Source organism: Elgaria multicarinata, chromosome 11 (genome assembly GCF_023053635.1).
Source record: "Elgaria multicarinata webbii isolate HBS135686 ecotype San Diego chromosome 11, rElgMul1.1.pri, whole genome shotgun sequence".
Lineage (NCBI taxonomy): Eukaryota > Metazoa > Chordata > Lepidosauria > Squamata > Anguidae > Elgaria > Elgaria multicarinata.
In genome coordinates this window covers 18,802,497-18,825,866 of record NC_086181.1, presented here as the reverse complement: position 1 = coordinate 18,825,866, position 23,370 = coordinate 18,802,497, and the positions used below count along the sequence as shown (strand labels likewise).

Below are 23,370 nucleotides of genomic sequence, written 5' to 3'. Positions count from 1 at the left end.
TGGGAAGGACGGGGAGGGAGGGATGGGGGCGGCTACCTTGTCTGGCGGCGGCGGGCCCTGTCCCCACCGCCACGCCTGGGCCCGCCGCCGCCGGAGAAGGTAGGCCCCCCCCGTCCCTCCTGGGCCTGCCGCCGCATGAACTGTGGTGGCGGCGGTGGCTCCAGGCAAGCCTCCCCCAGTTGACTTACCTGGTCCGGCGGCGGCGGGCCCAGGCTTCAACTCCAGGCAAGCCCTCACCCCACCCCACTTACCTGCTCCGTCGTCGCTGGGCCCGGGCTTGAACTGAGTGCTCTGGTCCACCCGGAAGCAAGGCCGCACCTGCAGCCTTGCTTCTGGGTGGAGCCGGGGGCTCAATTTAAACCCAGGCCTGCCACTGCTGGAGCAGGTAAGGCACCCCCTGTCCCGCCTGGGCCCGCAACCCCGCCTGGGCCCACCACCACCGCCGCACAAACTGCAGCAGTCATGGTGGCTCTAGGCAAGCCCCCCACAACTTCACTTACCTGGTCCGTCGGTGGCAGGCCTGGGCTTCAACTGAACGCCCTGGCCCAACCCAGAAGCAAGGCTGCAACTGCGGCCTTGCTTCTGGGTGGAGCCAGGGGATCAATTTAAACCCGGGCCTGCTGCAGCCGGAGCTGGTAAGGTGCCTCCCCGTCCCACCTGGGCCCGCTGCTGCCGCCGCATGAACTGCAGCGGTGGCAGCTCCAGGCAAGCCCACCCCCCACTCCACTTACCTTCTCTGGTGGTGGTGGGCCTGGGCTTCAACTGAGCGCCCAGGCCCACCGCCGCCGGAGAAGGTAGCCCCCCTGTCCCTCCTGGGCCCGCTGCCGCTGCCGCATGAACTGTGGCGGCTGCAGCAGCTCCAAGCAAGCCCACCCCCCAACTTCACTTACCTGCTACTTCGGGGGTGGGCCAGGGGTTGAACTGAGCGCTCTGGCCCTACCCGGAAGCAAGGCTGCAACTACCACCTTGCTTCCGGGTGGAGCCAGGGGCTCAATTTAAACATGGGCCTGCTGCTGACGGAGCAGGTAAGCCGCCCCCCGTCCCTCCTGGGTCCGCCACTGCCGCCACACAAACTGCGGCAGCGGCAGTGGCTCCCGGTAAGCCCCCCCAGTAGACTTACCTGGTCCATCAGCGGCAGGCCTAGGCTTCAACTCCAGGCAAGCCCCCACCTCACCCCACCCCACTTACCTGCTCCATTGTCGCCGGGCCCGGGCTTGAACTGAGTGCCCTGTTCCACCCGGAAGCAAGGCTGCACCTGCAGCCTTGCTTCTGGGTGGACCCGGGGGCTCTATTGAAGCCTGGGCCAGGTGACGACGGAGCAGGTAAGAACCCCCCCTCCCGCCTGGACCCTTACCTGGACCCGCCACCACCGCTACATGAACTGCGGCAGCTCCAGGCAGCCCCCCTCCTGCCTGGCACCTTACCTGGACCCGCCGCTGCACAAACTGCGGGGGCAGCGGCTCCAGGCAAGCCCCCCCAGCACTTACCTTCTCCGTCATGGCCAGGCCCAGGCTTGAATCGAGCCCCCGGGTCCACCCAGAAGCAAGTCTGCAGGTGCGGGCTTGTTTCCTGGTGGACCAGAGCACTCAGTTCAAGCCCGGGCCCAGCGATGATGGAGGAGGTAGGTGGGGTGGGGTGGGGGGGCTTGCCTGGAGCCACTGCCCCAGTTCATACAGTGGTGGCGTCGGGTCCAGGTAAGAGCCCAGGCAGGAGGGGGTTCTTACCTGCTCCGTTGTCGTCAGGCCCAGGCTTGAATTGAGCTTCCGTGTGGACCAGGGATCAGTTCAAGCCCGGGCCCAGCGACGATGGAGCAAGTAAGTGGGGGGGGGGTTTCTTACCTGCTCCATCATCACAGTCCAACACCTTTGGAGGGCACCAGGTTGGGGAAGGGCTGCTCTAAACAACAAAAAAGAAGTAGGTGGCTCTAAGTTGTTCGTCATCAGTTTTCCACAACCCCACAGTCACCTCTGCATACCCTATTCTCCATCCTGTCCTCATGGTTTATCTGCTTTGGCAGAATGAGAATTTCACTGGTACTTTCTGCCTCCTTAGGGAGGATGTGGCGTTAAGGATGGCGAGCCTTAACTCCCAATTTCCCCGCTTTTTGGTGTTTGGTTGAAAAGTGTACATCCTTAACATTGTTTTGTAAACTGTAGGTTTTTTGTTTATTGAATTATTAATAACAATCAGTTGTTGTTTGTTCTGAGCTATTAAATAAATATATGTTTATACTATTAAATACTGATGTTCTGGTCTGGGTGGATTTGAAAATTGAAAATGGGCATATCTCACCCAACATGCTAAGGATATAAAGAGGAGGGACCTACTGCTCTCTATAAATAAGAAGGTGGTGGTAGCTGGTGTTTGGGGGAATTCTGGTCAAAGCCTTGAGCAAGCAATCTGCTCCTTTATTCACCTTTTGCCTCTTACACTTCCTGTCCCCCCCCCCGTCTGTCCCCTCTTTCCTCTTCCTCCCTCCCTCTTCCTCTTTTGTGATAAACCTAGATTCACAAACAAACAAGCAGGGAATGGTTTGCAGCTACACACACAAGTCCCACCATATTCAATGGAATGTACGCTATTATGTCAGTTTAGGGCTGCAGCCTCAATCAATTACATCACCAGACCTGCTCAGGGCTGCAGAGTACAATACACATCTTATAATAGCGTTCAATTCAGATCTAATGAAGCTGGCTTCCATAAATTGGTACAATCCCATAGGAACTGGAGGCACCTTTACCTTTGAAGATAAGGAGGGAGATCATTACAGTGGGAATTTCTGGGAATCCCAAGAGGCAGACACACTCCACTTCCCCTTATAACAACAGTCATGTTGACCTCCGTATTTCCTATCCCTGGGCCACATTTTTGGGGCCTTTGACACTGATGGTCCTTGGACAAACCCCACGATTCAAGGTAACGTCCTTAACGTCCTCCCCCACCCTCCCCAAGACATTAGAGTTTGTGCTAGCACTCTCCTTCACATGCTTTCTAGTGCCTGGTATTGAGAAGCACATTGTATTAATACTCAAGGTAATATATAGGCACCATAACGAAGAGCCATTAATTGCTTTATTCTCCATGAACTTGTACTGATGGTGTCTCTTCCAACATCAAATCAGTACAGAATTCCTCTGAAATTCTTAGCTTTCATTAAATTAAAAACTACAACCTTATTTTGTTTTAAACAAGGAACAACTGGAGGTATTATTACAGTGATGTACACTGTGAGAGGCCATTGCTTCCCATGATTGAGCAAGGGGTGAACATTGATTCGATGTGTTTTTCCACAACCTGCTGTTGGTGTTTGGGAGTTTCTAATTCCTGTTTGCAAATTCAATAAAACAATCCTACTGCAACAAACAAACAAGCAACCCTATAAAAATAAAAATCCATTTCTGTGTATCCTTTTGTGTATCCTCTTCGCTCATCGAATGTTATGTTTCTAACCCGCCCAAAGGCTCCTACTTCTCTTGCTCAGCTTCCCCATTTTCTCTCGCTGCCCCTTATGCCTGGAATTCTCTTCCAGAGCACTTGCGGACCACGAGTTCAATTACAGTTGGTAAAGCTCAGTTGAAAACTTTTCTTTTCTTCTAAAGCTTTTAGAACTTGATTTTGATCTTACTTTTATACTTGTTAGTTCTATTGTCCCCTGCACCTGCGCCCCCTTTCTAATTGTTTTGTTACGATTTTATTAGAATGTAAGCCTATGTGGCAGGGCCTTGCTGTTTTATTGATTTACTATTTACAGCAGCATGTACATTGATGGTGCTATATAAATAAATCATCATCATCATCTGTATTTACTTTGTTAGTTTTTCAGCTAAGGAAATGCTCCAAACTTAATTAAACCAATGTTCTACAAATAGGGTTTTGTGTGTTGCTGCCAACAAAAGCAGTATCATTTCTCTGTAAGGTATGTCCTTCAAACACCATTAGCAGAGCTAGTTGGGGTTGCAACCTCTTCCTTCTCCAATTAATTTGCTACCATCTCCAAAAACATTCAGCCAATTTTTTTCACCTTCTCACAGCTCCGCCACCTGTCAATAAATGAACTTAATTGGTTGCATCCTCTCCAGCACAAAGTGCTTGGTGCATTGTAAATACAACGTAACATCAATGGGGAAAAGTACCATTTATGTATGCTCTTAATTGTACTTTCTCGAATTCTAGCGGATAGTGACTTTATTCCACAGTACTTTCCATTTATCAGCAGCTATCTGGAACTCTAGATCTTTCCCCCAAACAGCTTTTCAATCCTCTTCAATTTCCTGCTGACCTTGAAGATTATATTTTATATATGTTTAAAACAAGTCCTTTACAATATGATTTATAGTGTAGCAATAGGTTCTCAAACTCTGTGAGGAGGTGTAAATTGCCTGAATACATGCTCTGGGATTTGAAGTAAGATGGGCTGCTGTATTTGGATCCAATCTATTTTTGTTTCATCTTGTCCTTGAGTTGTTCCTCTGACATATGTGCTACTCCTTTAGTTCTTTTGCTTCCCATTCTTTGTATTGACAGAAATGCCCTTCCACCACGTCCTGGCACTGGCCGCGGGGAGGTAGTTGCAGTCAGAGGGAAGAGAGATGTGCTCCCTTCCCATTGGGGGATATTTGGCGCCACTCAGCCGGGGGTTGGGTGACTGTGCTTATATCAGTCAGCGGCACCCAGCCCTTCAGGCTCTTCTAAGTGTGGCTCCCTCCCTCCCTGTATGCAGTGTGGCTTTTACCTGGTCGCCCTTTTTGGGTCCGAGTAGGAATTTTTGGCACATCGTCTGATTGGCCTGGGCTGTGTGTCTTTTCACTTACTTCACACTGTAAGAAGGGAGAGACTGTCTCAGGAAATACAGTATTCTGATTCTGGTTAATTTGGTCGCATTTGGCTCAGGCTAGCAGGGCGGGCACGCTTAGAAGAAAGGGACGGGGATCATTCTGTGGCACTGTTGTTTGGTGACAGATGATACCTGAGGTCTTCTGCTGAGGGTCGTGTGGCCCCAGTGGGGGGATAAGGCCACCTGAGAGGTGGGGTGAGTGGCATGGGTCGGTCTACCATCCCTAAAAGGGGTATGGCCTGGGTGTGGCAATCATCTGATGCCACTCTCCAGACATAGAATGCTTCGCCCGATATAAATGCCTAGCTAGTGGCTGGCGTAGTTTAGGGCCCGCCCAGTTTCCCTTTGCAGATCTTCAATAAATGTGGCCTGAATTTGATACCAAGATTACTCATCTCGTTATTTCCCCCTTTCACCTACGAGTTGTCTGCATCATAGAAGAGTATACAATATAAAAATGGTATAATTGGAGAAACTGGTTTCTGCTACTTCTGGTCCAGCAGTTTACTATATTGTTGTGAATTATTGTTGTAAGTTACCTTATCTGGTATACTTCATCTTGTATTTGGGATACCTGGACCTGCCTATTTTATACATTTATACCTAGTGCTTTATTGATTCTAGAGCTCTTTCCCTTTTGTATGAGAAAGATTTTGAGAGCAATCCGATGGTCTCTGGATGGTTCAGAAAACCCCTCCAAGGCGGGACACAGTGCTCTGACCTCGGAAGAAGGGGAAGTCAGAAATCTAAACCCGGATCCCTCCCCCTCATGGCCAGCGTGTAGAGAACTGTGCCGGCTGCCTCTCCAATGTTGGAAAAGCAACCTTGGAGGAGAAGGAAAGGGAGCATTTTGGTGGGCAGAGAAAAGGAGGCTGAAGAGGCCAGGATATGAGGTTGGTTTTTTAAAAAATAATTTATTCCTTTTTATTGTGAATTTAACAACACAAAAACAGATGGTGAAAAGAAGGGGTGGGGGAGAACAAGAAATTACATGCATAGAAATATCAATATGCCATCAAAAATGACATTCTGGAAAAAGAAGACAATTATGCATAAGCTTCAAGAAAAGCAGTCCAAATATACTTATATTTATCCCATTCTCGAGTGGCGCCTATATACCACCTGTTCAAATGTTGTTGGCGTTGTTGGGTCCTTCGGTCATTGCATTATAGGAGGCGAACATTTATCATTCCAATGTTGTAATGTCAGTCTTTGGCTGTCATAAGGGCCAGGATATGAGTTATCCCGAGCCTCGTCCAGTCTCCCTTCCTCCCCCTCTGGAACATCCTCGCTAGACAGGCTAAAAAGCCCGTCTAGTGAAAACACCCATGACGGAGAACAGAGAGGTGAGGATCACCTCTGCCACTCCTTGCACCCTGCCAGCTTCAGCCCAGCAGGGCATCGGAAACTCAGAAGTCTCCGGGTTTGGGAGACTCCGAGAGGCGAAGGTGCAATTGATAGGATTGTCGCCTTTATATAATTGTCCACCTGGAAATCTTTCTAGTGATAATTGGATTGGTAAAGTTTGAAATAAAAATGTGATTTGGGTGAGGATAGTCATTTTCACTGTCATGATAAGTTGACTTTAGCCTTTTTTTAAAAAATAATAATCTGGCTTTATTTGTCAAATTAATGGCTTAAAATTTAATTTCAAAGGTATTTTGTTTTTGGATGTATGTGTGTACCTAAATATTTCATTGTATTGATAGGCCAGATCTTTCTTGCATTTTACAATGGGAATCTTTATGCATATTTAGGCATAGCCTCTCTGGTTTATTAAAATGTATTTTGAGGTCAGCAAGTTTCTTATGTTTTAATAGTGCCTGTCATTTCTAAGATTGATTCTTTTGGATCTGACAGCATTCATGCCTAAGGTCATCTGGATATAAATTTACTTTACATTGTCATGTAATAATTGTAATGCCAGTACTTTTGGGATTGTGTCTGAACATATTAGCTATCATCCCTATTGTAAAAGCTAAAGGTAGTGAGGCACCTTGTTTGGTGCCTCACATAATGCGATTAAGGGCTCATCTACACCAAGCAGGATATTCCGCTATGAAAGTGGTATATAAAAGGCAGGAACCACACCAAGCAACATATAGCAGTATGAAAGTGGTATATAGTATATCTCAATGGGCTCCAAAAGTTGTCAATGCACTTCAATACCGCTATAAAGCAGTCGTGTGGCTCCTGCTTTTTATATACCGCTTTCATACCACTTTCATAGTGGAATATCCTGCTTGGTGTAGATGAGCCCTAAGTTTCAGTCAGTTTCTTTTTCTTTTCTTTTTTCCGAACTTTTCTTGGTGATTAATCGGTGAGGTCCAATTTTAATTGAAGAGGTCTGTGAATTAAGTACACATTACTATTTTAAAGGTGTTTTTAGGTACTAGACAAATAATAACAGCATCATCCTATAACGTCTACTCAGATATCAGTTCCCTTGAGTTCCGTGGGACATATTCCCAGGAACGTGGACGTAGGATTGCAGAATCTTTGCCAACAAATATTAAATGTTCATCAGAATCAATCACTATCATCCTACAGGACTTCACCTTGTAGAAGTGAGAGGTTTAACCATCTCACTGACACCACTTGAAGTATTTCTCTTCTGTTATGCAAGTAAAATAGTAAAACTGTCATAACTGCCCTCAGAACCCCACTGATCCCAACTCAGCAAAGAAGCCCAGTCACAACACAGTTCTACCACTCAGTTTGTCCCAGCAATAAATGCAATCTGCAGGACTTTAAGAAAAACAACAATTTCAGCACGTAGAATTTACTGTGATGATCCCCTGAGCTGGAACCGCAAGGAATTTAGGTGCTACCAGTCTTATATATCACTGGCCAGGCTGAGAGGCAGTGACTGGTCCAAGATCGTCCACTGAGCTTCAGGTCTGAGTGGGAATTTGAATCCAGGTCTCCTCTGTCTATGTCCAACACTCTAACCAATGCACTATGCCATCTTCTCTTCAAGACGGAGGTAGGTGAAATGCTGATGTATCTCCATCCTATTATTTCTTGTTTTCAATAGCACTGGAGTCCTGAAAGCCATGGGAAATGGAACAGCAGTGAAGGAATTCATCCTACTGGGCTTTGCCAGCGTTCCCCATAGCCGGATCCTTCTTTTCACAGTCTTTCTGGCCATCTATGTGGTGACCCTCACAGGGAACAGTCTTATCATTGGGGTCACCAGCATTGACTCACGGTTGGACACGCCTATGTACTACTTCCTCCGCAACCTTGCAGTCATTGACATTTGCTATATCTCTAGCACGGTGCCCCAGCTGCTGGTCCATTTCCAGAGCCGTACTCAGACCATCCCGCTGCTGGCCTGCGCCACCCAGAACTATGCCTTCTTTGCCTTTGGTGTTACTGAATGCTTCTTGCTGGCTGTTATGGCCTATGACCGCTATGTGGCTATCTGCAACCCCCTGAACTATATGCTAGTGATGGGACATAGAGCATGTGCGAAGATGGCTGCTGCCTCGTGGATCCTGGGCTTCCTGCATTCAGTGGTCCTCACAGTGTATACCTTCCACGTGCCTTTCTGCAAGTCCAACCGCATTGATCATTTCTTTTGTGAGGCCCCACAAGTGCTCAAGTTGTCCTGTGCTGATACGTACATCAACGAACTGGTCATCTTTGCTGTAGCTGTAATGGTCCTCATTATCCCTCTCTCCCTGGTCTTTGTCTCCTACACCCGCATTGTGGCAACCATCATGCGCATGAGCTCAGCAGCTGGGCGCCGGAAGACCTTCTCTACCTGTGCTTCACACCTCACGGTGGTCTCCCTTTTCTATGGGGCAGCCATTTTTATGTACATGAGGCCCCGTTCCACTCACTCAGCCCAGCAAGACAAGATGATCTCCCTCTTTTACTCAGTTATTACTCCAATGGTCAACCCTATGATCTACAGCCTCAGGAACAAGGAGGTGAAGGGGGCAGTTTTCAGAATCCTGGGGGGGAAAGTAAATTCCTAGTTTGTGGTCATGTGACATTAACTTACTTCTCTTAGCATCCAGATGTTGTCTCCTTCCAGTAGCAGCAGCATTCGCTCCAGTTTTTGAGGCAAGATGCTCTCAGTGGCCCCCACTCCCTGCATCACCTCTTCCTTGCTTTCACGGCTGCCCATTCACTTGCCTCTCCCTTAGACTGAACCACCTCCCAGAGAAAGAGAGAGAGAGAGAGAGAGAGAGAGAGATTTTCTACACAAGCCATTTATTTTTGTTCATGATTCCTCACTCATGGTGCTTTGCAGGTGCTTTGGTGATGTTGTTATCCTCCAGGGCATCTCCTGTGCATTCCAACCTTTTTCGTGTATTATTATTATTATAATAATTATTATTTTCATAGTTGGCAAAAGTCCTATGTTTTGAGGAATGGCATCATGAAATGCTAGTGTTGTATAGTGTAGTTGTGCAATTCCACTACACCACAGCACCACCTAGAGCTTATGTAGCAGAACACATAGAAACACAGAGAAGAAACAAACCTAAAAAAAAAAAAAAGTGTGTGGAGGATCTGATCTTAATCTCACAAAAGAATCGTTAAGCAGAAGCCGCAGTAAAATGTCTGGTTAAATGAGTTATTTAAAAAAGCACAGCGAGGCAAGGTGTTTGGATTCTACCATTGATGGACAGGCAGCAGGGAATATGAACAGGCAGCAACAGTGAGGAGGAGGAGCAATAGAGCCTGGGTTGTCTAAAGATTTGGGGAAAAGGCTCCTAGACTTGCCAGTTGCATATTCATGACAATCCTGACACCAGGTTTGAGTGGTAGTTGTAAAGACTTTTAATGTAATGGCTTATTGAAGTGGGTCATATTTAGGGCTATGCAACACTTTGGCTCTGGATCAAAATTCTGAGTCAAAAATGGGCTGATTTGGACAAGAACCGAAGCATGCCAGCTCTGGGACAATTCGGGTTGAATTGGGTCAGATAGGGTCTGAAGGGCTTTGGACCAATCCGGACCTTCCACCACATGATCCCCGTGCACCTTACTTCAACCCATTGTGAGCACTTGCAGCCGAATAAACCTCTTCAAGGGAGTTGCCATTTTTAAATGTAACAGGCTCTGATTTTTTAAAAAAACTTCCAGAAAGTTGGTTTATTTTATTTAATGTGGAGGAGGGATTCAAACTGTGACCCACCCATTTGTATTCTGAAGTGGAAGAGTCCCAAGAGGGCTGTATGACATGCTTTTACTGTGCGTGGTTCATGGAGAAGAGTAAGAGAAGCTTTGAGATTCTTAGAGCTTCATCCCACGTACCTGTTTCCCTTGAATTATCCCCTACAGCACTAAGATGTTGCCGTTGTTGTTGTTGCTACCTTGCGGCTAGATCCTTTGCATACCAGGAAATGGGTTTAAGGGGGGAAATGCAAAAAAATCAACAGATGACCCAATCTGATTCAAATTTGGTATGCTTAAAGTTCTCCTGAATATTTATTACTGTGCCAATTTTGATGTCTTTATCTTTAAAGCTTATGCAGATGTAAGCATTTATTTATTTTTTCTTCAAATCCTGCTCCTGCACCCCAGTGGCCACTTGGAAAACAACAAATGATACGCTCAAAAACTAGTAGCAAAATATTGCACTTCTTTTGGTTAAGAAGCGCAATTAAAGCAGGGTGCATGGGAGTACTTCACAATAAAAGCAGATTATAAGCTGGAAAACTTCGGTGTCCTTTGCACGCAATTCGCAGGGATTGTACAGTATAACGCTGGTGTGATAAACTCTTAGACAGATGTTATGGAAATGTAACAGGATCTTCATATGTAAAACATGAGGCACAGAAGACTTGGATCACAACCATCTGATATGTCCTTTGTCCATGACGGTCTGGTGTTACTTACTGCCCCTAATCCTAGCTTGAATTTCCTAGTGGTTCGCTGTGATCCTTCTTGATGGGACGGATAAGGAAGCAACTGTAAAAACTAGAAATATTGGCTTGAAGCTACTGAAGGGAAATTTAACACAGTGGTTTTTTATGGTCATGTGCTACACAGGACTACATGGTGACATTCCACATCACTTGATCCATATATTTTGGGTATGTCCAGTTATTAGTCAGGTTTGGTTATTAGGATCATTGTGGGGGGGAAAGGCATAACCAGAACATCCCAAAAACAGTTATTTGAAGACTATAGTAACAGAATCTGATTTTGCGTTAATATTTATTTATTTATTTATTACACTTATATACCACTCCCATAGCCAGAGCTCTCTGGGCGGTTTACAGAAATTCTAAAATTGAGATAAAAACAAGTATACAAAATTTGAAACTCAAAAACACAGGACATACACACATAAAGCATTAAAAACCGATTAAAAACTAAACATGTGGGTAATTAGGATGTGCCGTCATATGCCTGGGCAAAGAGGAAAGTCTTAACCTGGCGCCGGAAAGGTAGCAGCGCTGGTGCCAGGCGAGCCTCATCAGGGAGATCATTCCACAGTCTGGGGGCCACCGACTGCCCTATCCCTTGTTGCCACACTCCGAGCCTCTCTAGGAGTAGGCACCCGGAGGAGGACCTTAGATGTTGAACGTAGCGACCGGGTATATTCACGTCGGGAGAGGCGTTCCGTCAGGTATTGTGGTCCCAAGCCGTGTAAGGCTTTATAGGTCAAAACCAGCACCTTGAATTGGGCTCGGAAACATACAGGCAGCCAGTGCAAGTGGACCAGAGCAGGTGTTATATGGTCAAACCTTCTGGTTCCCGAAATCAATCTGGCCGCTGCATTTTGCACGAGCTGCAGCTTCCGAACCGTCTTCAAAGGCAGCCCCTTATTAACAGCAACAAAGATACAAGTTATAGCCATAAGGGGGGAAAGTGATGGTCCTCTCATTTCAGAATGGTAAAGAAATGGCATGTTCTGGTCATGCCTAAGATTACTCATTATTCAGGAAACCAAAGGAGAAGAAATACCAAGGGATTTATGAGATAGTGGCTTTTGTTTGCAGGATATTGGAATAATGATTCTAATAAGCTACCAGGATGTCATTTATATGGCTTCTATACATTGTACATTTGTATTTTTGTTTTTTGTTTTAAGTAGTTACATTTCCTTACTATGGCTGAGACAATACAAGATTAGTTCATATTGTATTCAAGAAGTTGCATACCGCTTTTGTCATACTTAGAACAGAGCCACTGAAAACAATGGGACATGTAAGCCACTTGTGAGTCCTATTGATTTGAATTGGTCTAAGTAAATCTATTGTGATTCCAAAGGGTCTATTTCTAATAATCCCAGCATGAGGATGCATCCATTGAGACTTCCACAATGCCCATGGAGATGGTGCAATCTTTAGTCATCTCTGCTCAGAACATAAGAGTCATGTTGAAGCACATCAAACACCTATTTTGTGTTCTGTTCATGCACTGACCAATCAGATGCCCATGGTCAAGCAACAAGCAGGACATATCTCATTCGAGCTTGTACTTCGGAATCTCGTGGGATCTTGGATTGGGGGAGCTGTAACTGCTCAGTGTTTGATAAGTCCCAAGCTGTCTTTTCCAGGTCCATCAGAATCAAAGAAAGCAGTGAAACACGTCCCCTCCCCATTTCCTGCAATAACATCAAAGCATCTGCACCCTAAACCAAATAAGCCAAACCCAAAAGAAATCTGCCTGGGTTACACAACTTGTTCCAGACACAGAATTTAGAACATGGATTTGAATCGTCATTCCCTCCACTTCCAGTGTTCAGGGCTTCTTGCCACTCCTTAGACAGCCAAAATGGTGCCTCCAATGCTGATGAGGGAGGCATCAACTTGCTTGGAGGGAACCCAGGGCTTCGCCAGAGCTGAAATACCCCCAAAGGGGTTAAAACACACACACACACACACACACACACACACACACACACACACACACACACTTCAAAACAAAACAAACAAGGCCTGGCTTCCCTGTTTCACAAAGCTACAAAATGTCCATGACAAATTGCAATTTTTTCAAACAACAAACTAACAGTGGTGGTGGCAAACACCCTTGCAGAGCCATAAAATAATAATAATACACATTAAAAATCCTGTTGACCTCATTTTTTGGACTACAACTCCCATCAGCCCCACCCAGTATGCCCCTGCTGGATCAGGATGATGAGACTATTATTCCAACATCACTGGAAGGCATGAAGTTGGTGGATGACTGCATTCAAACAAAAGGACAACTAGGCTGAAAATGAAATGAAAGTCCTGGTAGCTCTCAGAGGTACCTTTTCTTCCCAGCCACCTTCCAGAATGCTTGCTTCACATCCTTGTTCCTTAAGCTGTAGATCAGGGGGTTCAACATGGGAGTGATGGTGGCATAGAATATGGCGATGTACTTGCCTTTATCCGAGGAAGACTTGGCTGGAGGCTGGAGGTATATGGACATGGCTGTCCCATAGAATATGGCTACTACCATGAGGTGGGAACTGCAGGTTGAGAAGGCTTTGTTCCTGTTTTCTGTGGATTGCATTTTCAGCACAGCCACGATAATACGGCCATAGGTGACCACGATGAAGCTAAAGGGCAGGAGCAAAGTGAAGATGCTGGTGGCAGACATGATAGCCCAGTTACTGCGGGTGTCCGAGCAGGCAAGTGTAAGCACGGCCTGAATTTCACACACAAAGTGATCGATAATGTTACGCCCGCACAGCGAGGCCTGTGTGGTGAGAGAAGGCACCAAGATCAGGAGGAAAGAACAGCCCCACGAAAAAGTGGCCAGGGCAATGCAAACCTTCCTGTTCATGATGAGCATGTAGCGCAGCGGGTTACACACGGCCACCCAGCGGTCATAGGACATCATCGCCAGAAGGAGGCACTCGGTCATCCCCAAGAAGAGGGAGATATACATTTGGGCAAAACATTGGCCGTAGGACATTGTTGGCCTGTCCGACAGGCAGTGAGCCAACATCTGGGGGATGCTGCTGGTAGTATAGCAGATGTCAAGGAAAGACAAGTTGCCGAGGAAGAAGTACATGGGGGTGTGCAGATGGGGATCCACCACAGCGAGCAGGATGAGAAGGCCGTTGCCCACGGCAGTGATGAGGTAAATGAGGAGAAAGAGGCCAAAGAGGGTCAGCTTTGTGTGAGGGTTACTCGAGAGGCCTAACAGGATGAATTCTGTCATGGCCGTCTCATTATCATTCCTTCCCATCTCATGTACTCTTGAGGGCTGATCAGTCTGCAATAGGAAACAGCTTGAATGGAAATAGCATGGTCTGAGCCCAGGATGTTTCTTTGTTGATATAAAGGTTTACGTCCTGCCTTATTGCAGAAGCCTCAGGGCAGCTAAGCAATCGGAAATAGAAAAGTGGGGCGGGGGAGAAACAGCAATATTAAAAACCAATGAAAAACCACAGATTTGACACAAAGTACAAGAAGCAGAGAAACAGTACAGTAGTTCAATGTGTGTGTGTGTGTGTGTGTGTGTGTGTGTAACACAGAAGTCATTAAATGCCATTAAATGCTCAAGAGTACAGAAGAGTTTCGTAGTGTTATTGTGGTGAAGGCAGAAAAGCAGAATATGAGGGAAAGCACCAACTACCACCCCCCTGTCAACCCCCCTCAACAACTAATGGAAGGTTGTATGCTGGTGCTTGAAAGCAGCTTTTCAAGAGAGAACCAATGAGAGCCAGTGTGGTTTCGTGGTTAGTGAATTGGACGGGGAGTTGGGAGATCCTGGGTCTAATCCCCACTCAGCCATGGAAGTTCACTGGGTGACTCTGGGCCAGTGGAGGTATCACATTATGCCTAGTAATGTATTTTGGCGTAGACAAGCAATGGCTGATCTTCATTTCTGAAAACTCAAAGGTTGGCTGACACTTTCATCTACTTCTTGTCTTGTGAGGAAAACACAGGCTCCTGAGTCAGCATAGAGCAAAAATAAGTCAACTGAGGCCAAATGGATCGTATTACATACTGGTTAGTCCAAAGTCCCTCTTCAAGTGGGAGAAAAAAGAGTTAGATCAACAGAACTCGCTTTCACAGCCAGTACTATCAGAAGAGGAAAACATGAGGAAAAGTTGGAAGAAAATTAGCTTACAGGTAGATGCTACTCATTGGTTCCTAAATGTGTGTTTGTGTGTTTCTGACAAACACAAAGAATTTACATAGAACTTCACAAGCAAAAAGTGTATGTTTTTATGCACGCACACATTTACCACACTCACACACAAAAAGTAGTTGTTTTGTAGAAATATCTATTTAAATTCTGTGGGTAAGTCATGAAGAACAGGGTACAAATTCGATATATTAAAAATATCTGTTGATGCTCTTCTCTAACATTTGACCAATTAAATAGTTTCATCATAGATGTTAATATGTACCCATCTTTTTTCAATGGGGAGCGGTATATAAATATTCTAAATAAATAAATAAATAAATAAATCTTATTATTATTACATTTTTATCCTATGCTGTTTAACATATACATGAAGCCGCTGGGGGAGGTTGTCCGGAGATGTGGACTGAAGTGTCATCAATATGCGGATGATACCCAGCTCTACCTTTCCTTTTCATGAAACCCAGGTGAGGCAGTGACTGTTCTGAACCAGTGCCTGGGCACGGTAATGGACTGGATGAGAGCTAACAAACTGAGACTCAATCCAGACAAGACGGAGGTACTGTTAGCGAGTGGTTCATCTGTCCGGCGAGGTGATGTTTGCCCTGTCCTGGACAGGGTTGCACTCCCCCTAAAGGATCGGGTCTGTAGTTTGGGGGTGCTCTTCGATCCAGAACTGTCACTTGAGGCACAGGTGAACTCAGTGGCAAAGAGCACCTTTTATCAGCTTAGGCTGATATACCAGCTGCACCCTTATCTGGACAGAGATAGCCTAGCTACAGTTATCCATGCTCTGATAACCTCTCATTTGGACTACTGCAATATGTGGGGCTGCCTTTGAAAACGGTCCGGAAACTTCAACTGGTACAAAACAGGGCAGCACGTTTACTAACAGGGACTGGCCGACGAGACCACATCACACCAGTCCTTTTCCAGCTTCATTGGCTGCCAGTCCAGGTCCGGGCCCGATTCAAAGTGCTGGTATTAACATTTTAAGCCCTAAACGGCTTGGGGCCAGGTTATCTGAAGGAACGCCTCCTCCCATATGTACCTGCCTGGACCCTAAGGTCATCCTCAGGGGCCCTTCTCCACGAGCCCCTGCCAAAGGAAGTGAGGCAAGTGGCTACCAGGAGGAGGGCCTTCTCTGCTGTGGCACCCTGGCTGTGGGATGAGCTCCCTAAGGAGGTTCGCTTGGCACCTACATTATATGCTTTTAGATGCCAGCATTTTTTTATTTTCCCAGCATTTTAACAGTCTATAAATAAATTTTAACTTGGTGTTTTAAATTTGTAATTTTGCATTGCTGCTGTTTTTATCTGGTTGAGCTTTTATATTGTATTTTATATTATGGTTTTATACTGTTGTTTTATACTTTGAATGTTTTTAATTTTTGTGAGCCGTCCAGAGAGCTCCGGCTATTGGGTGGTATAGAAATGTAATAAATAAATAAATAAATAAATAAATCCTGTCTTTCCTAACGGAACTCTTCCTAACACACAACCTTGTGAGGTAGGTTAGGCTGTGTGACCATAAGAAAGTTCTTCCAGCATAACTGATACATCCTACAGTTTTCAAAAGAAGGTGACCTTGACATTTATATTTTGTCATGGGCAAGAATTGTATTGGAAATTGTATATTATAATAGATATTCCTCTGCCTCTTCTTCTTCCTTCCCATTTTGATCCAAACACTAGAACCCAAGAACATTCCGTGGCTTGGATCCAGACTTAGTCAAACTTGGAATAGTCCTATTAAAATGAATGGGACCTAAATTAGTCATAGCTAATCTAAGCCCAATTGATATTAATGGTTCTACTCCAAGTATGCCTAAATCTGCATCCAACTCCATGAAACTGATTAACAATAGGTTTAGGACATAGGAGTAGATCCAGACTTAATCATACTTAGAGTAGACTCACTGAAATCAACGGGACTTGAATTCGTTATTACTAACTTAATTCCCAGTCTCTAAGGATGACTAAATCTGGATCCAATGCAAAGAAAAGGAACCCTCCCTCTCCCTGCAACACCTACTTAACTAATGGAGTGATTATCACAAGACAAAGTGGTGGCCACTACATTGGTCAGTTTTAGTAGGGTATTAGAAAAATGCATGGAAAGTCGGAGTACCACTGACTAGTAGCCACGGCAGTGTGAATAATCCATAGCAGACAACATCCACATGCGGCTTTCCACACTGCCAGGGGAGAAGTTCTTTGTCTGTAGGACTCTTTCCATACAGCTGTGTTATGCTCAATAAAATAGAGCTGCCTTAGAACCAAAGTAGATTTTTATCCTTGACAGTAGCTAAGAATGGGACTTCAGTGTATACTGATACTATGCTACCTGTATCTGAGGACAGGGTCCATAGCTCAGTGTAGAACAGTATCTCCAGGTAGGGCTAGGAAGGAGTCCTGCCTGAAACCCCGGAGAGCTCTTGCCAGTCAATGTTGACAATGCTCAGCTAGATGGACCAATGACTCAGTATAAGTCGGTTTCCTATCTTCCCATAGCTCTGATTATCAAACGCTGGAGACAGATGATAAGAGTAACATCAAGCTTCTCAGTGGCATCCAGTGATCATGTCTGGAAACAAGAGGCCTGGATGATATGGTCCGTTGGACTGTGATGTGACATACCCTTATTCTGTTGTGTCAGGAAGGAAATCATAGTTGGCCTGGTGGCAAAATGGCAATTCTTATTAGGCGAAATTAGAAAAGAGGGTCACTCACCATAGCACCAAGGACTCTTTCTTCTAGAATCGGGGCTTCATTTCATGAAATGGCCCAAGCTTGTGCAAACCAAAAGGCACGCAAATCAGCTAGACATGGACACAGCATGTGCCATTTGGGCATTCTAAAATAAATATAAAATTATCCTATTGGTCCATGAAATTAAAACTCACAATTATATGTATTTTTGAAGTCAGGTCTGCATCTCCCATAATGTCATCAGGAACAGGACCCATTTGCAGTAGCTTTCAGATCAATCAATCAATAAATAAAGAGTGACTCACTAGAGCTGTTATTACTACATTCTCTCATTTGATCATTTTCCAGGTTTAGCGTCTTAACTTCAGAGAGACAATTCACTGCAATTCACTGGGGAGCACAGCCTAATTAAAAATCTAGCTTTCTGTCCCGTCTGAGTTGAATATATAATAAATGAACAGCTTTTCTACACAAGGCATTTTTTATGTGCTTGTGCTTTATTGTGTGCTTGTTGATCATTGTTATTTACGGGTTCTTCAGATGATGTCATATTCCTCCAGTTTCACCTCTGTCTTTTAGGAGCACTTTCCTGTTGTTGTTTTTTGTTTTTTATTTAGTAGAGTGGGGAAAATGGCTGTATTACTTCTGGAAGTGAAAGAAAAAGTCTTTTCTTACTTATGTAATTGCTGTACTCCACTATAACACAGTGCCACCTAGAGGTTAAGTTGCAGAAAAGCAGGAAAAGAAAAGCTCTTTGGGTAGAGATCCAATCTCAATACTGTCAATAAACTTAGAGCTCATCTACACCAAGCAGGATATTTCACTATTAAAGTGGTATGAAAGCAGTATATAAAAGGCAGGAGCCACACCACTGCTTTATAGCAGTATTGAAGTGCACTGACAACTGTTGTGGCACATGACACATACCGTGTACCACTTCCATACCACGTTCATAGTGTTATACCCTGCTTGGTGTAGATGTGTAATGAGCCCCAACAGTTGTCAGTGCACTTCAGTACCACTATAAACAGTAGTTTAGATCCTGCAGTGCACTTTAATACCCCTATAAAGTACTAGTGTGGCTCCTGCCTTTTATATACCACTTTCTTACCACTTGGTGGAATCTCCTGCTTGGTGTAGATGAGCCCTGAAAGTAGACATAGAGATGGTAAGAGAAGCTTTGAGATTCTTAGAGCTTCATCCCACGTACCTGTTTCCCTTGAATTATCCTAAGCTAATTGCCGTTAAGCTAACAGCACTAAGCTGTTGCCGTTGTTGTTGTTGCTACCTTGCGGCTAGATCCTTTGCATACCAGGAAATGGGTTTAAGGGGGGAAATGCAAAAAAATCAACAGATGACCTAATCTGATTCAAATTTGGTATGCTTAAAGTTCTCCTTAATATCTATTACTGTGCCAATTTTGATGTCTTTGTCTTTAAAGCTTATGCAGATGTAAGCATTTATTTAATTTTTCTTCAAATCCTGCTCCTGCGCCCCAGTGGCCACTTGGGAAACAACAAATGATACGCTCAAAAACTAGTAGCAAAATATTGCACTTCTTTTGGTTAAGAAGTGCAATTAAAGCAGGATGCATGGGAGTACTTCACAATAAAAGCAGATTATAAACTGGAAAACTTCGGTTTCCTTTGCACGCAATTTGCAGGGATTGTACAGTATAACGCTGGTGTGATAAAGCTCTTAGACAGATGTTATGGAAATGTAACAGGATCTTCATATGTAAAATATGAGGCACAGAAGACTTAGATCACAACCATCTGATATGTCCTTTGTTCATGACAGTCTGGTGTTACTTACTGCCCCTAATCCTAGCTTGAATTTCCTAGTGGTTCACTGTGATCCTTCTTGATGGGACGGATAAGGAAGCAACTGTAAAAACTAGAAATATTGGCTTGAAGCTACTGAAGGGAAATTTAACACAGTGGTTTGTTATGGTCATGTGCTACACAGGACTACATGATGACATTCCACATCACTTGATCCATATATTTTGGGTATGTCCAGTTATTAGTCAGGTTTGGTTATTAGGATCATTGTGGGGGGAAAGGCTTTACCAGAACATCCCAAAAACAGTTATTTGAAGACTATAGTAACAGAATCTGATTTGGCGTTAATATTTATTTATTTATTTATTTATTTATTTATTTATTACACTTATATACCGCTCCCATAGCCAGGGCTCTCTGGGCGGTTTACAGAAATTCTAAAATTGAGGTGAAAACAAGTATACAAAATTTAAAACTCAAAAACACAGAACATACACACATAAAGCATTAAAAACCGATTAAAAACTAAACATGTGGGTAATTAGGATGTGCCGCCATATGCCTGGGCAAAGAGGAAAGTCTTAACCTGGCGCCGGAAAGATAGCAGCGTTGGTGCCAGGCGAGCCTCATCAGGGAGATCATTCCACAGTCTGGGGGCCACCGACTGCCCTATCCCTTGTTGCCACACTCCGAGCCTCTCTCGGAGTAGGCACCCGGAGTAGGCACCTTAGATGTTGAATGTAGTGACCGGGTATATTCACGTCGGGAGAGGCGTTCCGTCAGGTATTGTGGTCCCAAGCCGTGTAAGGCTTTATAGGTCAAAACCAGCACCTTGAATTGGGCTTGGAAACATACAGGCAGCCAGTGCAAGTGGACCAGAGCAGGTGTTATATGGTCAAACCTTCTGGTTCCCGAAATCAATCTGGCCGCTGCATTTTGCACGAGCTGCAGCTTCCGAACCGTCTTCAAAGGCAGCCCCTTATTAACAGCAACAAAGATACAAGTTATAGCCATAAGGGGGGAAAGTGATGGTCCTCTCATTTCAGAATGGTAAAGAAATGGCATGTTCTGGTCATGCCTAAGATTACTCATTATTCAGGAAACCAAAGGAGAAGAAATACCAAGGGATTTATGAGAAAGTGGCTTTTGTTTGCAGGATATTGGAATAATGATTCTAATAAGCTACCAGGATGTCATTTATATGGCTTCTATACATTGTACATTTGTATTTTTGTTTTTTGTTTTAAGTAGTTACATTTCCTTACTATGGCTGAGACAATACAAGATTATTTCATATTGTATTCAAGAAGTTGCATACCGCTTTTGTCATACATAGAACAGAGCCACTGAAAACAATGGGACATGTAAGCCACTTGTGAGTCCTATTGATTTGAATTGGTCTAAGTAAATCTATTGTGATTCCAAAGGGTCTATTTCTAATAATCCCAGCATGAGGATGCATCCATTGAGACTTCCACAATGCCCATGGAGATGGTGCAATCTTTAGTCATCTCTGCTCAGAACATAAGAGTCATGTTGAAGCACATCAAACACCTATTTTGTGTTCTGTTCATGCAGTGACCAATCAGATGCCCATGGTCAAGCAACAAGCAGGACATGTCTCGTTCAAGCTTGTACTTCGGAACCTTGTGGGATCTTGGATTGGGGGAGTTGTAACTGCTCAGTGTTTGATGAGTCCCAAGCTGTCTTTTCCAGGTCCATCAGAATCAAAGAAAGCAGTGAAACACGCCCCCTCCCCAATTCCTGCAATAACATCAAAGCATCTGCACCCTTAACCAAATAAGCCAAACCCAAAAGAAATCTGCCTGGGTTACACAACTTGTTCCAGACACAGAATTTAGAACATGGATTTGAATCGTCATTCCCTCCACTTCCAGTGTTCAGGGCTTCGTGCCACTCCTTAGATAGCCAAAATGGTGCCTCCCATGCTGATGAGGGAGGCATCAACTTGCTTGGAGGGAACCCAGGGCTTCGCCAAAAGGGGTTAAAACACACACACACACACACATCCTTCAGAACAAAACAAAAAAGGCCTGGCTTCCCTGTTTCACAAAGCTACAAAATGTCCATGACAAATTGCAATTTTTTCAAACAACAAACTAACAGTGGTGGTGGCAAACACCCTTGCAGAGCCATAAAAAAATAATAATACACATTAAAAATCTTGTTGACCTCATTTTTTGGACTACAACTCCCATCAGCCCCACCCAGTATGCCCCTGCTGGTTCAGGATGATGAGACTATTATTCCAACATCACTGGAAGGCATGAAGTTGGTGGATGACTGCATTCAAACAAAAGGACAACTATGCTGAAAATGAAATGAAAGTCCTGGTAGCTCTCAGAGGTTCCTTTTCCTCCCAGCCACCTTCCAGAATGCTTGCTTCACATCCTTGTTCCTTAAGCTGTAGATCAGGGGGTTCAACATGGGAGTGATGGTGGCATAGAATATGGCAATGTACTTGCCTTTATCCGAGGAAGACTTGGCCTGAGGCTGTAGGTACATGGACATGGCCGTCCCATAGAATACGGCTACTACCATGAGGTGGGAACTGCAGGTTGAGAAGGCTTTGTTCCTGTTTTCTGTGGATTGCATTTTCAGCACAGCCATGATAATACGGCCATAGGTGACCACGATGAAGCCAAAGGGCAGGAGCAAAGTGAAGATGCTGGTGGCAGACATGATAGCCCAGTTACTGCGGGTGTCCGAGCAGGCCAGTGTAAGCATGGCCTGGATTTCACACACAAAGTGATCGATAATGTTATGCCCGCACAGCGAGGCCTGTGTGGTGAGAGAAGGCACCAGGATCAGGAGGAAAGAACAGCCCCACGAAAAAGTGGCTAGGGCAATGCAAACCTTCCTGTTCATGATGAGCATGTAGCGCAGTGGGTTACACACAGCCACCCAGCGGTCATAGGACATCATCGCCAGAAGGAGGCACTCAGTCATCCCCAAGAAGAGAAGGATATACATTTGGGCGAAACACCGGGCGTAGGACATTGTTGGCCTGTCTGACAGGCAGTGAGCCAACATCTGGGGGATGCTGCTGGTAGTATAGCAGATGTCAAGGAAAGACAAGTTGCCGAGGAAGAAGTACATGGGGGTGTGCAGACGGGGATCCACCACGGCGAGCAGGATGAGAAGGCCGTTGCCCACGGCAGTGATGAGGTAAATGAGGAGAAAGAGGCCAAAGAGGATCAACTTTGTGTGAGGGTTACTCGAGAGGCCTAACAGGATGAATTCTGTCATGGCCGTCTCATTATCATTCCTTCCCATCTCATGTACTGATGAGGGCTGATCAGTCTGCAATAGCAAACAGCTTGAATGGAAATAGCATGGTCTGAGCCCAGGATGTTTCTTTGTTGATATAAAGGTTTACGTCCTGCCTTATTGCAGAAGCCTCAGGGCAGCTAAGCCATCAGAAATAGAAAAGTGGGGTGGGGGAGAAACAGCAATATTAAAAACCAATGAAAAACCACACATTTGACACAAAGTACAAGAAGCAGAGAAACAGTACAGTCGTTCAATGTGTGTGTGTGTGTATGTGTGTGTGTGTGTAACACAGAAGTCATTAAATGCCATTAAATGCTCAAGAGTACAGAAGAGTTTCGTAGTGTTATTGTGGTGAAGGCAGAAAAGCAGAATATGAGGGAAAGCACCAACTACCACCCCCCTGTCAACCCCCCTCAACAACTAATGGAAGGTTGTATGCTGGTGCTTGAAAGCAGCTTTTCAAGAGAGAACCAATGAGAGCCAGTGTGGTTTCGTGGTTAGTGAATTGGACGGGGAGTTGGGAGATCCTGGGTCTAATCCCCACTCCGCCATGGAAGTTCACTGGGTGACTCTGGGCCAGTGGAGGTATCACATTATGCCTAGTAATGTATTTTGGCGTAGACAAGCAATGGCTGATCTTCATTTCTGAAAACTCAAAGGTTGGCTGACACTTTCATCTACTTCTTGT

At 45.0% G+C, this 23,370-nt stretch overlaps 3 protein-coding genes across 3 annotated transcripts; 1 reads left to right on the top strand and 2 right to left on the bottom strand.

Annotated features, from left to right (window-relative positions):
* Positions 1-7,890: 7,890 nt before the first annotated feature.
* LOC134406915 (olfactory receptor 10A7-like) lies at positions 7,891-8,820 on the top strand. Its single transcript, XM_063138574.1, has one exon. It carries the CDS (start codon positions 7,891-7,893, stop codon positions 8,818-8,820), a length of 930 nt encoding a protein of 309 aa, XP_062994644.1.
* Positions 8,821-13,051: 4,231 nt separating this feature from the next.
* LOC134406661 (olfactory receptor 13H1-like) lies at positions 13,052-13,987 on the bottom strand. Its single transcript, XM_063138179.1, has one exon. It carries the CDS (start codon positions 13,985-13,987, stop codon positions 13,052-13,054), a length of 936 nt encoding a protein of 311 aa, XP_062994249.1.
* A 7,762-nt stretch (positions 13,988-21,749) lies between these two features.
* On the bottom strand, positions 21,750-22,685 carry LOC134406660 (olfactory receptor 13H1-like). The gene has a single exon (XM_063138178.1). The coding sequence runs from the start codon at positions 22,683-22,685 to the stop codon at positions 21,750-21,752; it is 936 nt and encodes a 311-aa protein (XP_062994248.1).
* Between the last annotated feature and the right edge of the window lie 685 nt (positions 22,686-23,370).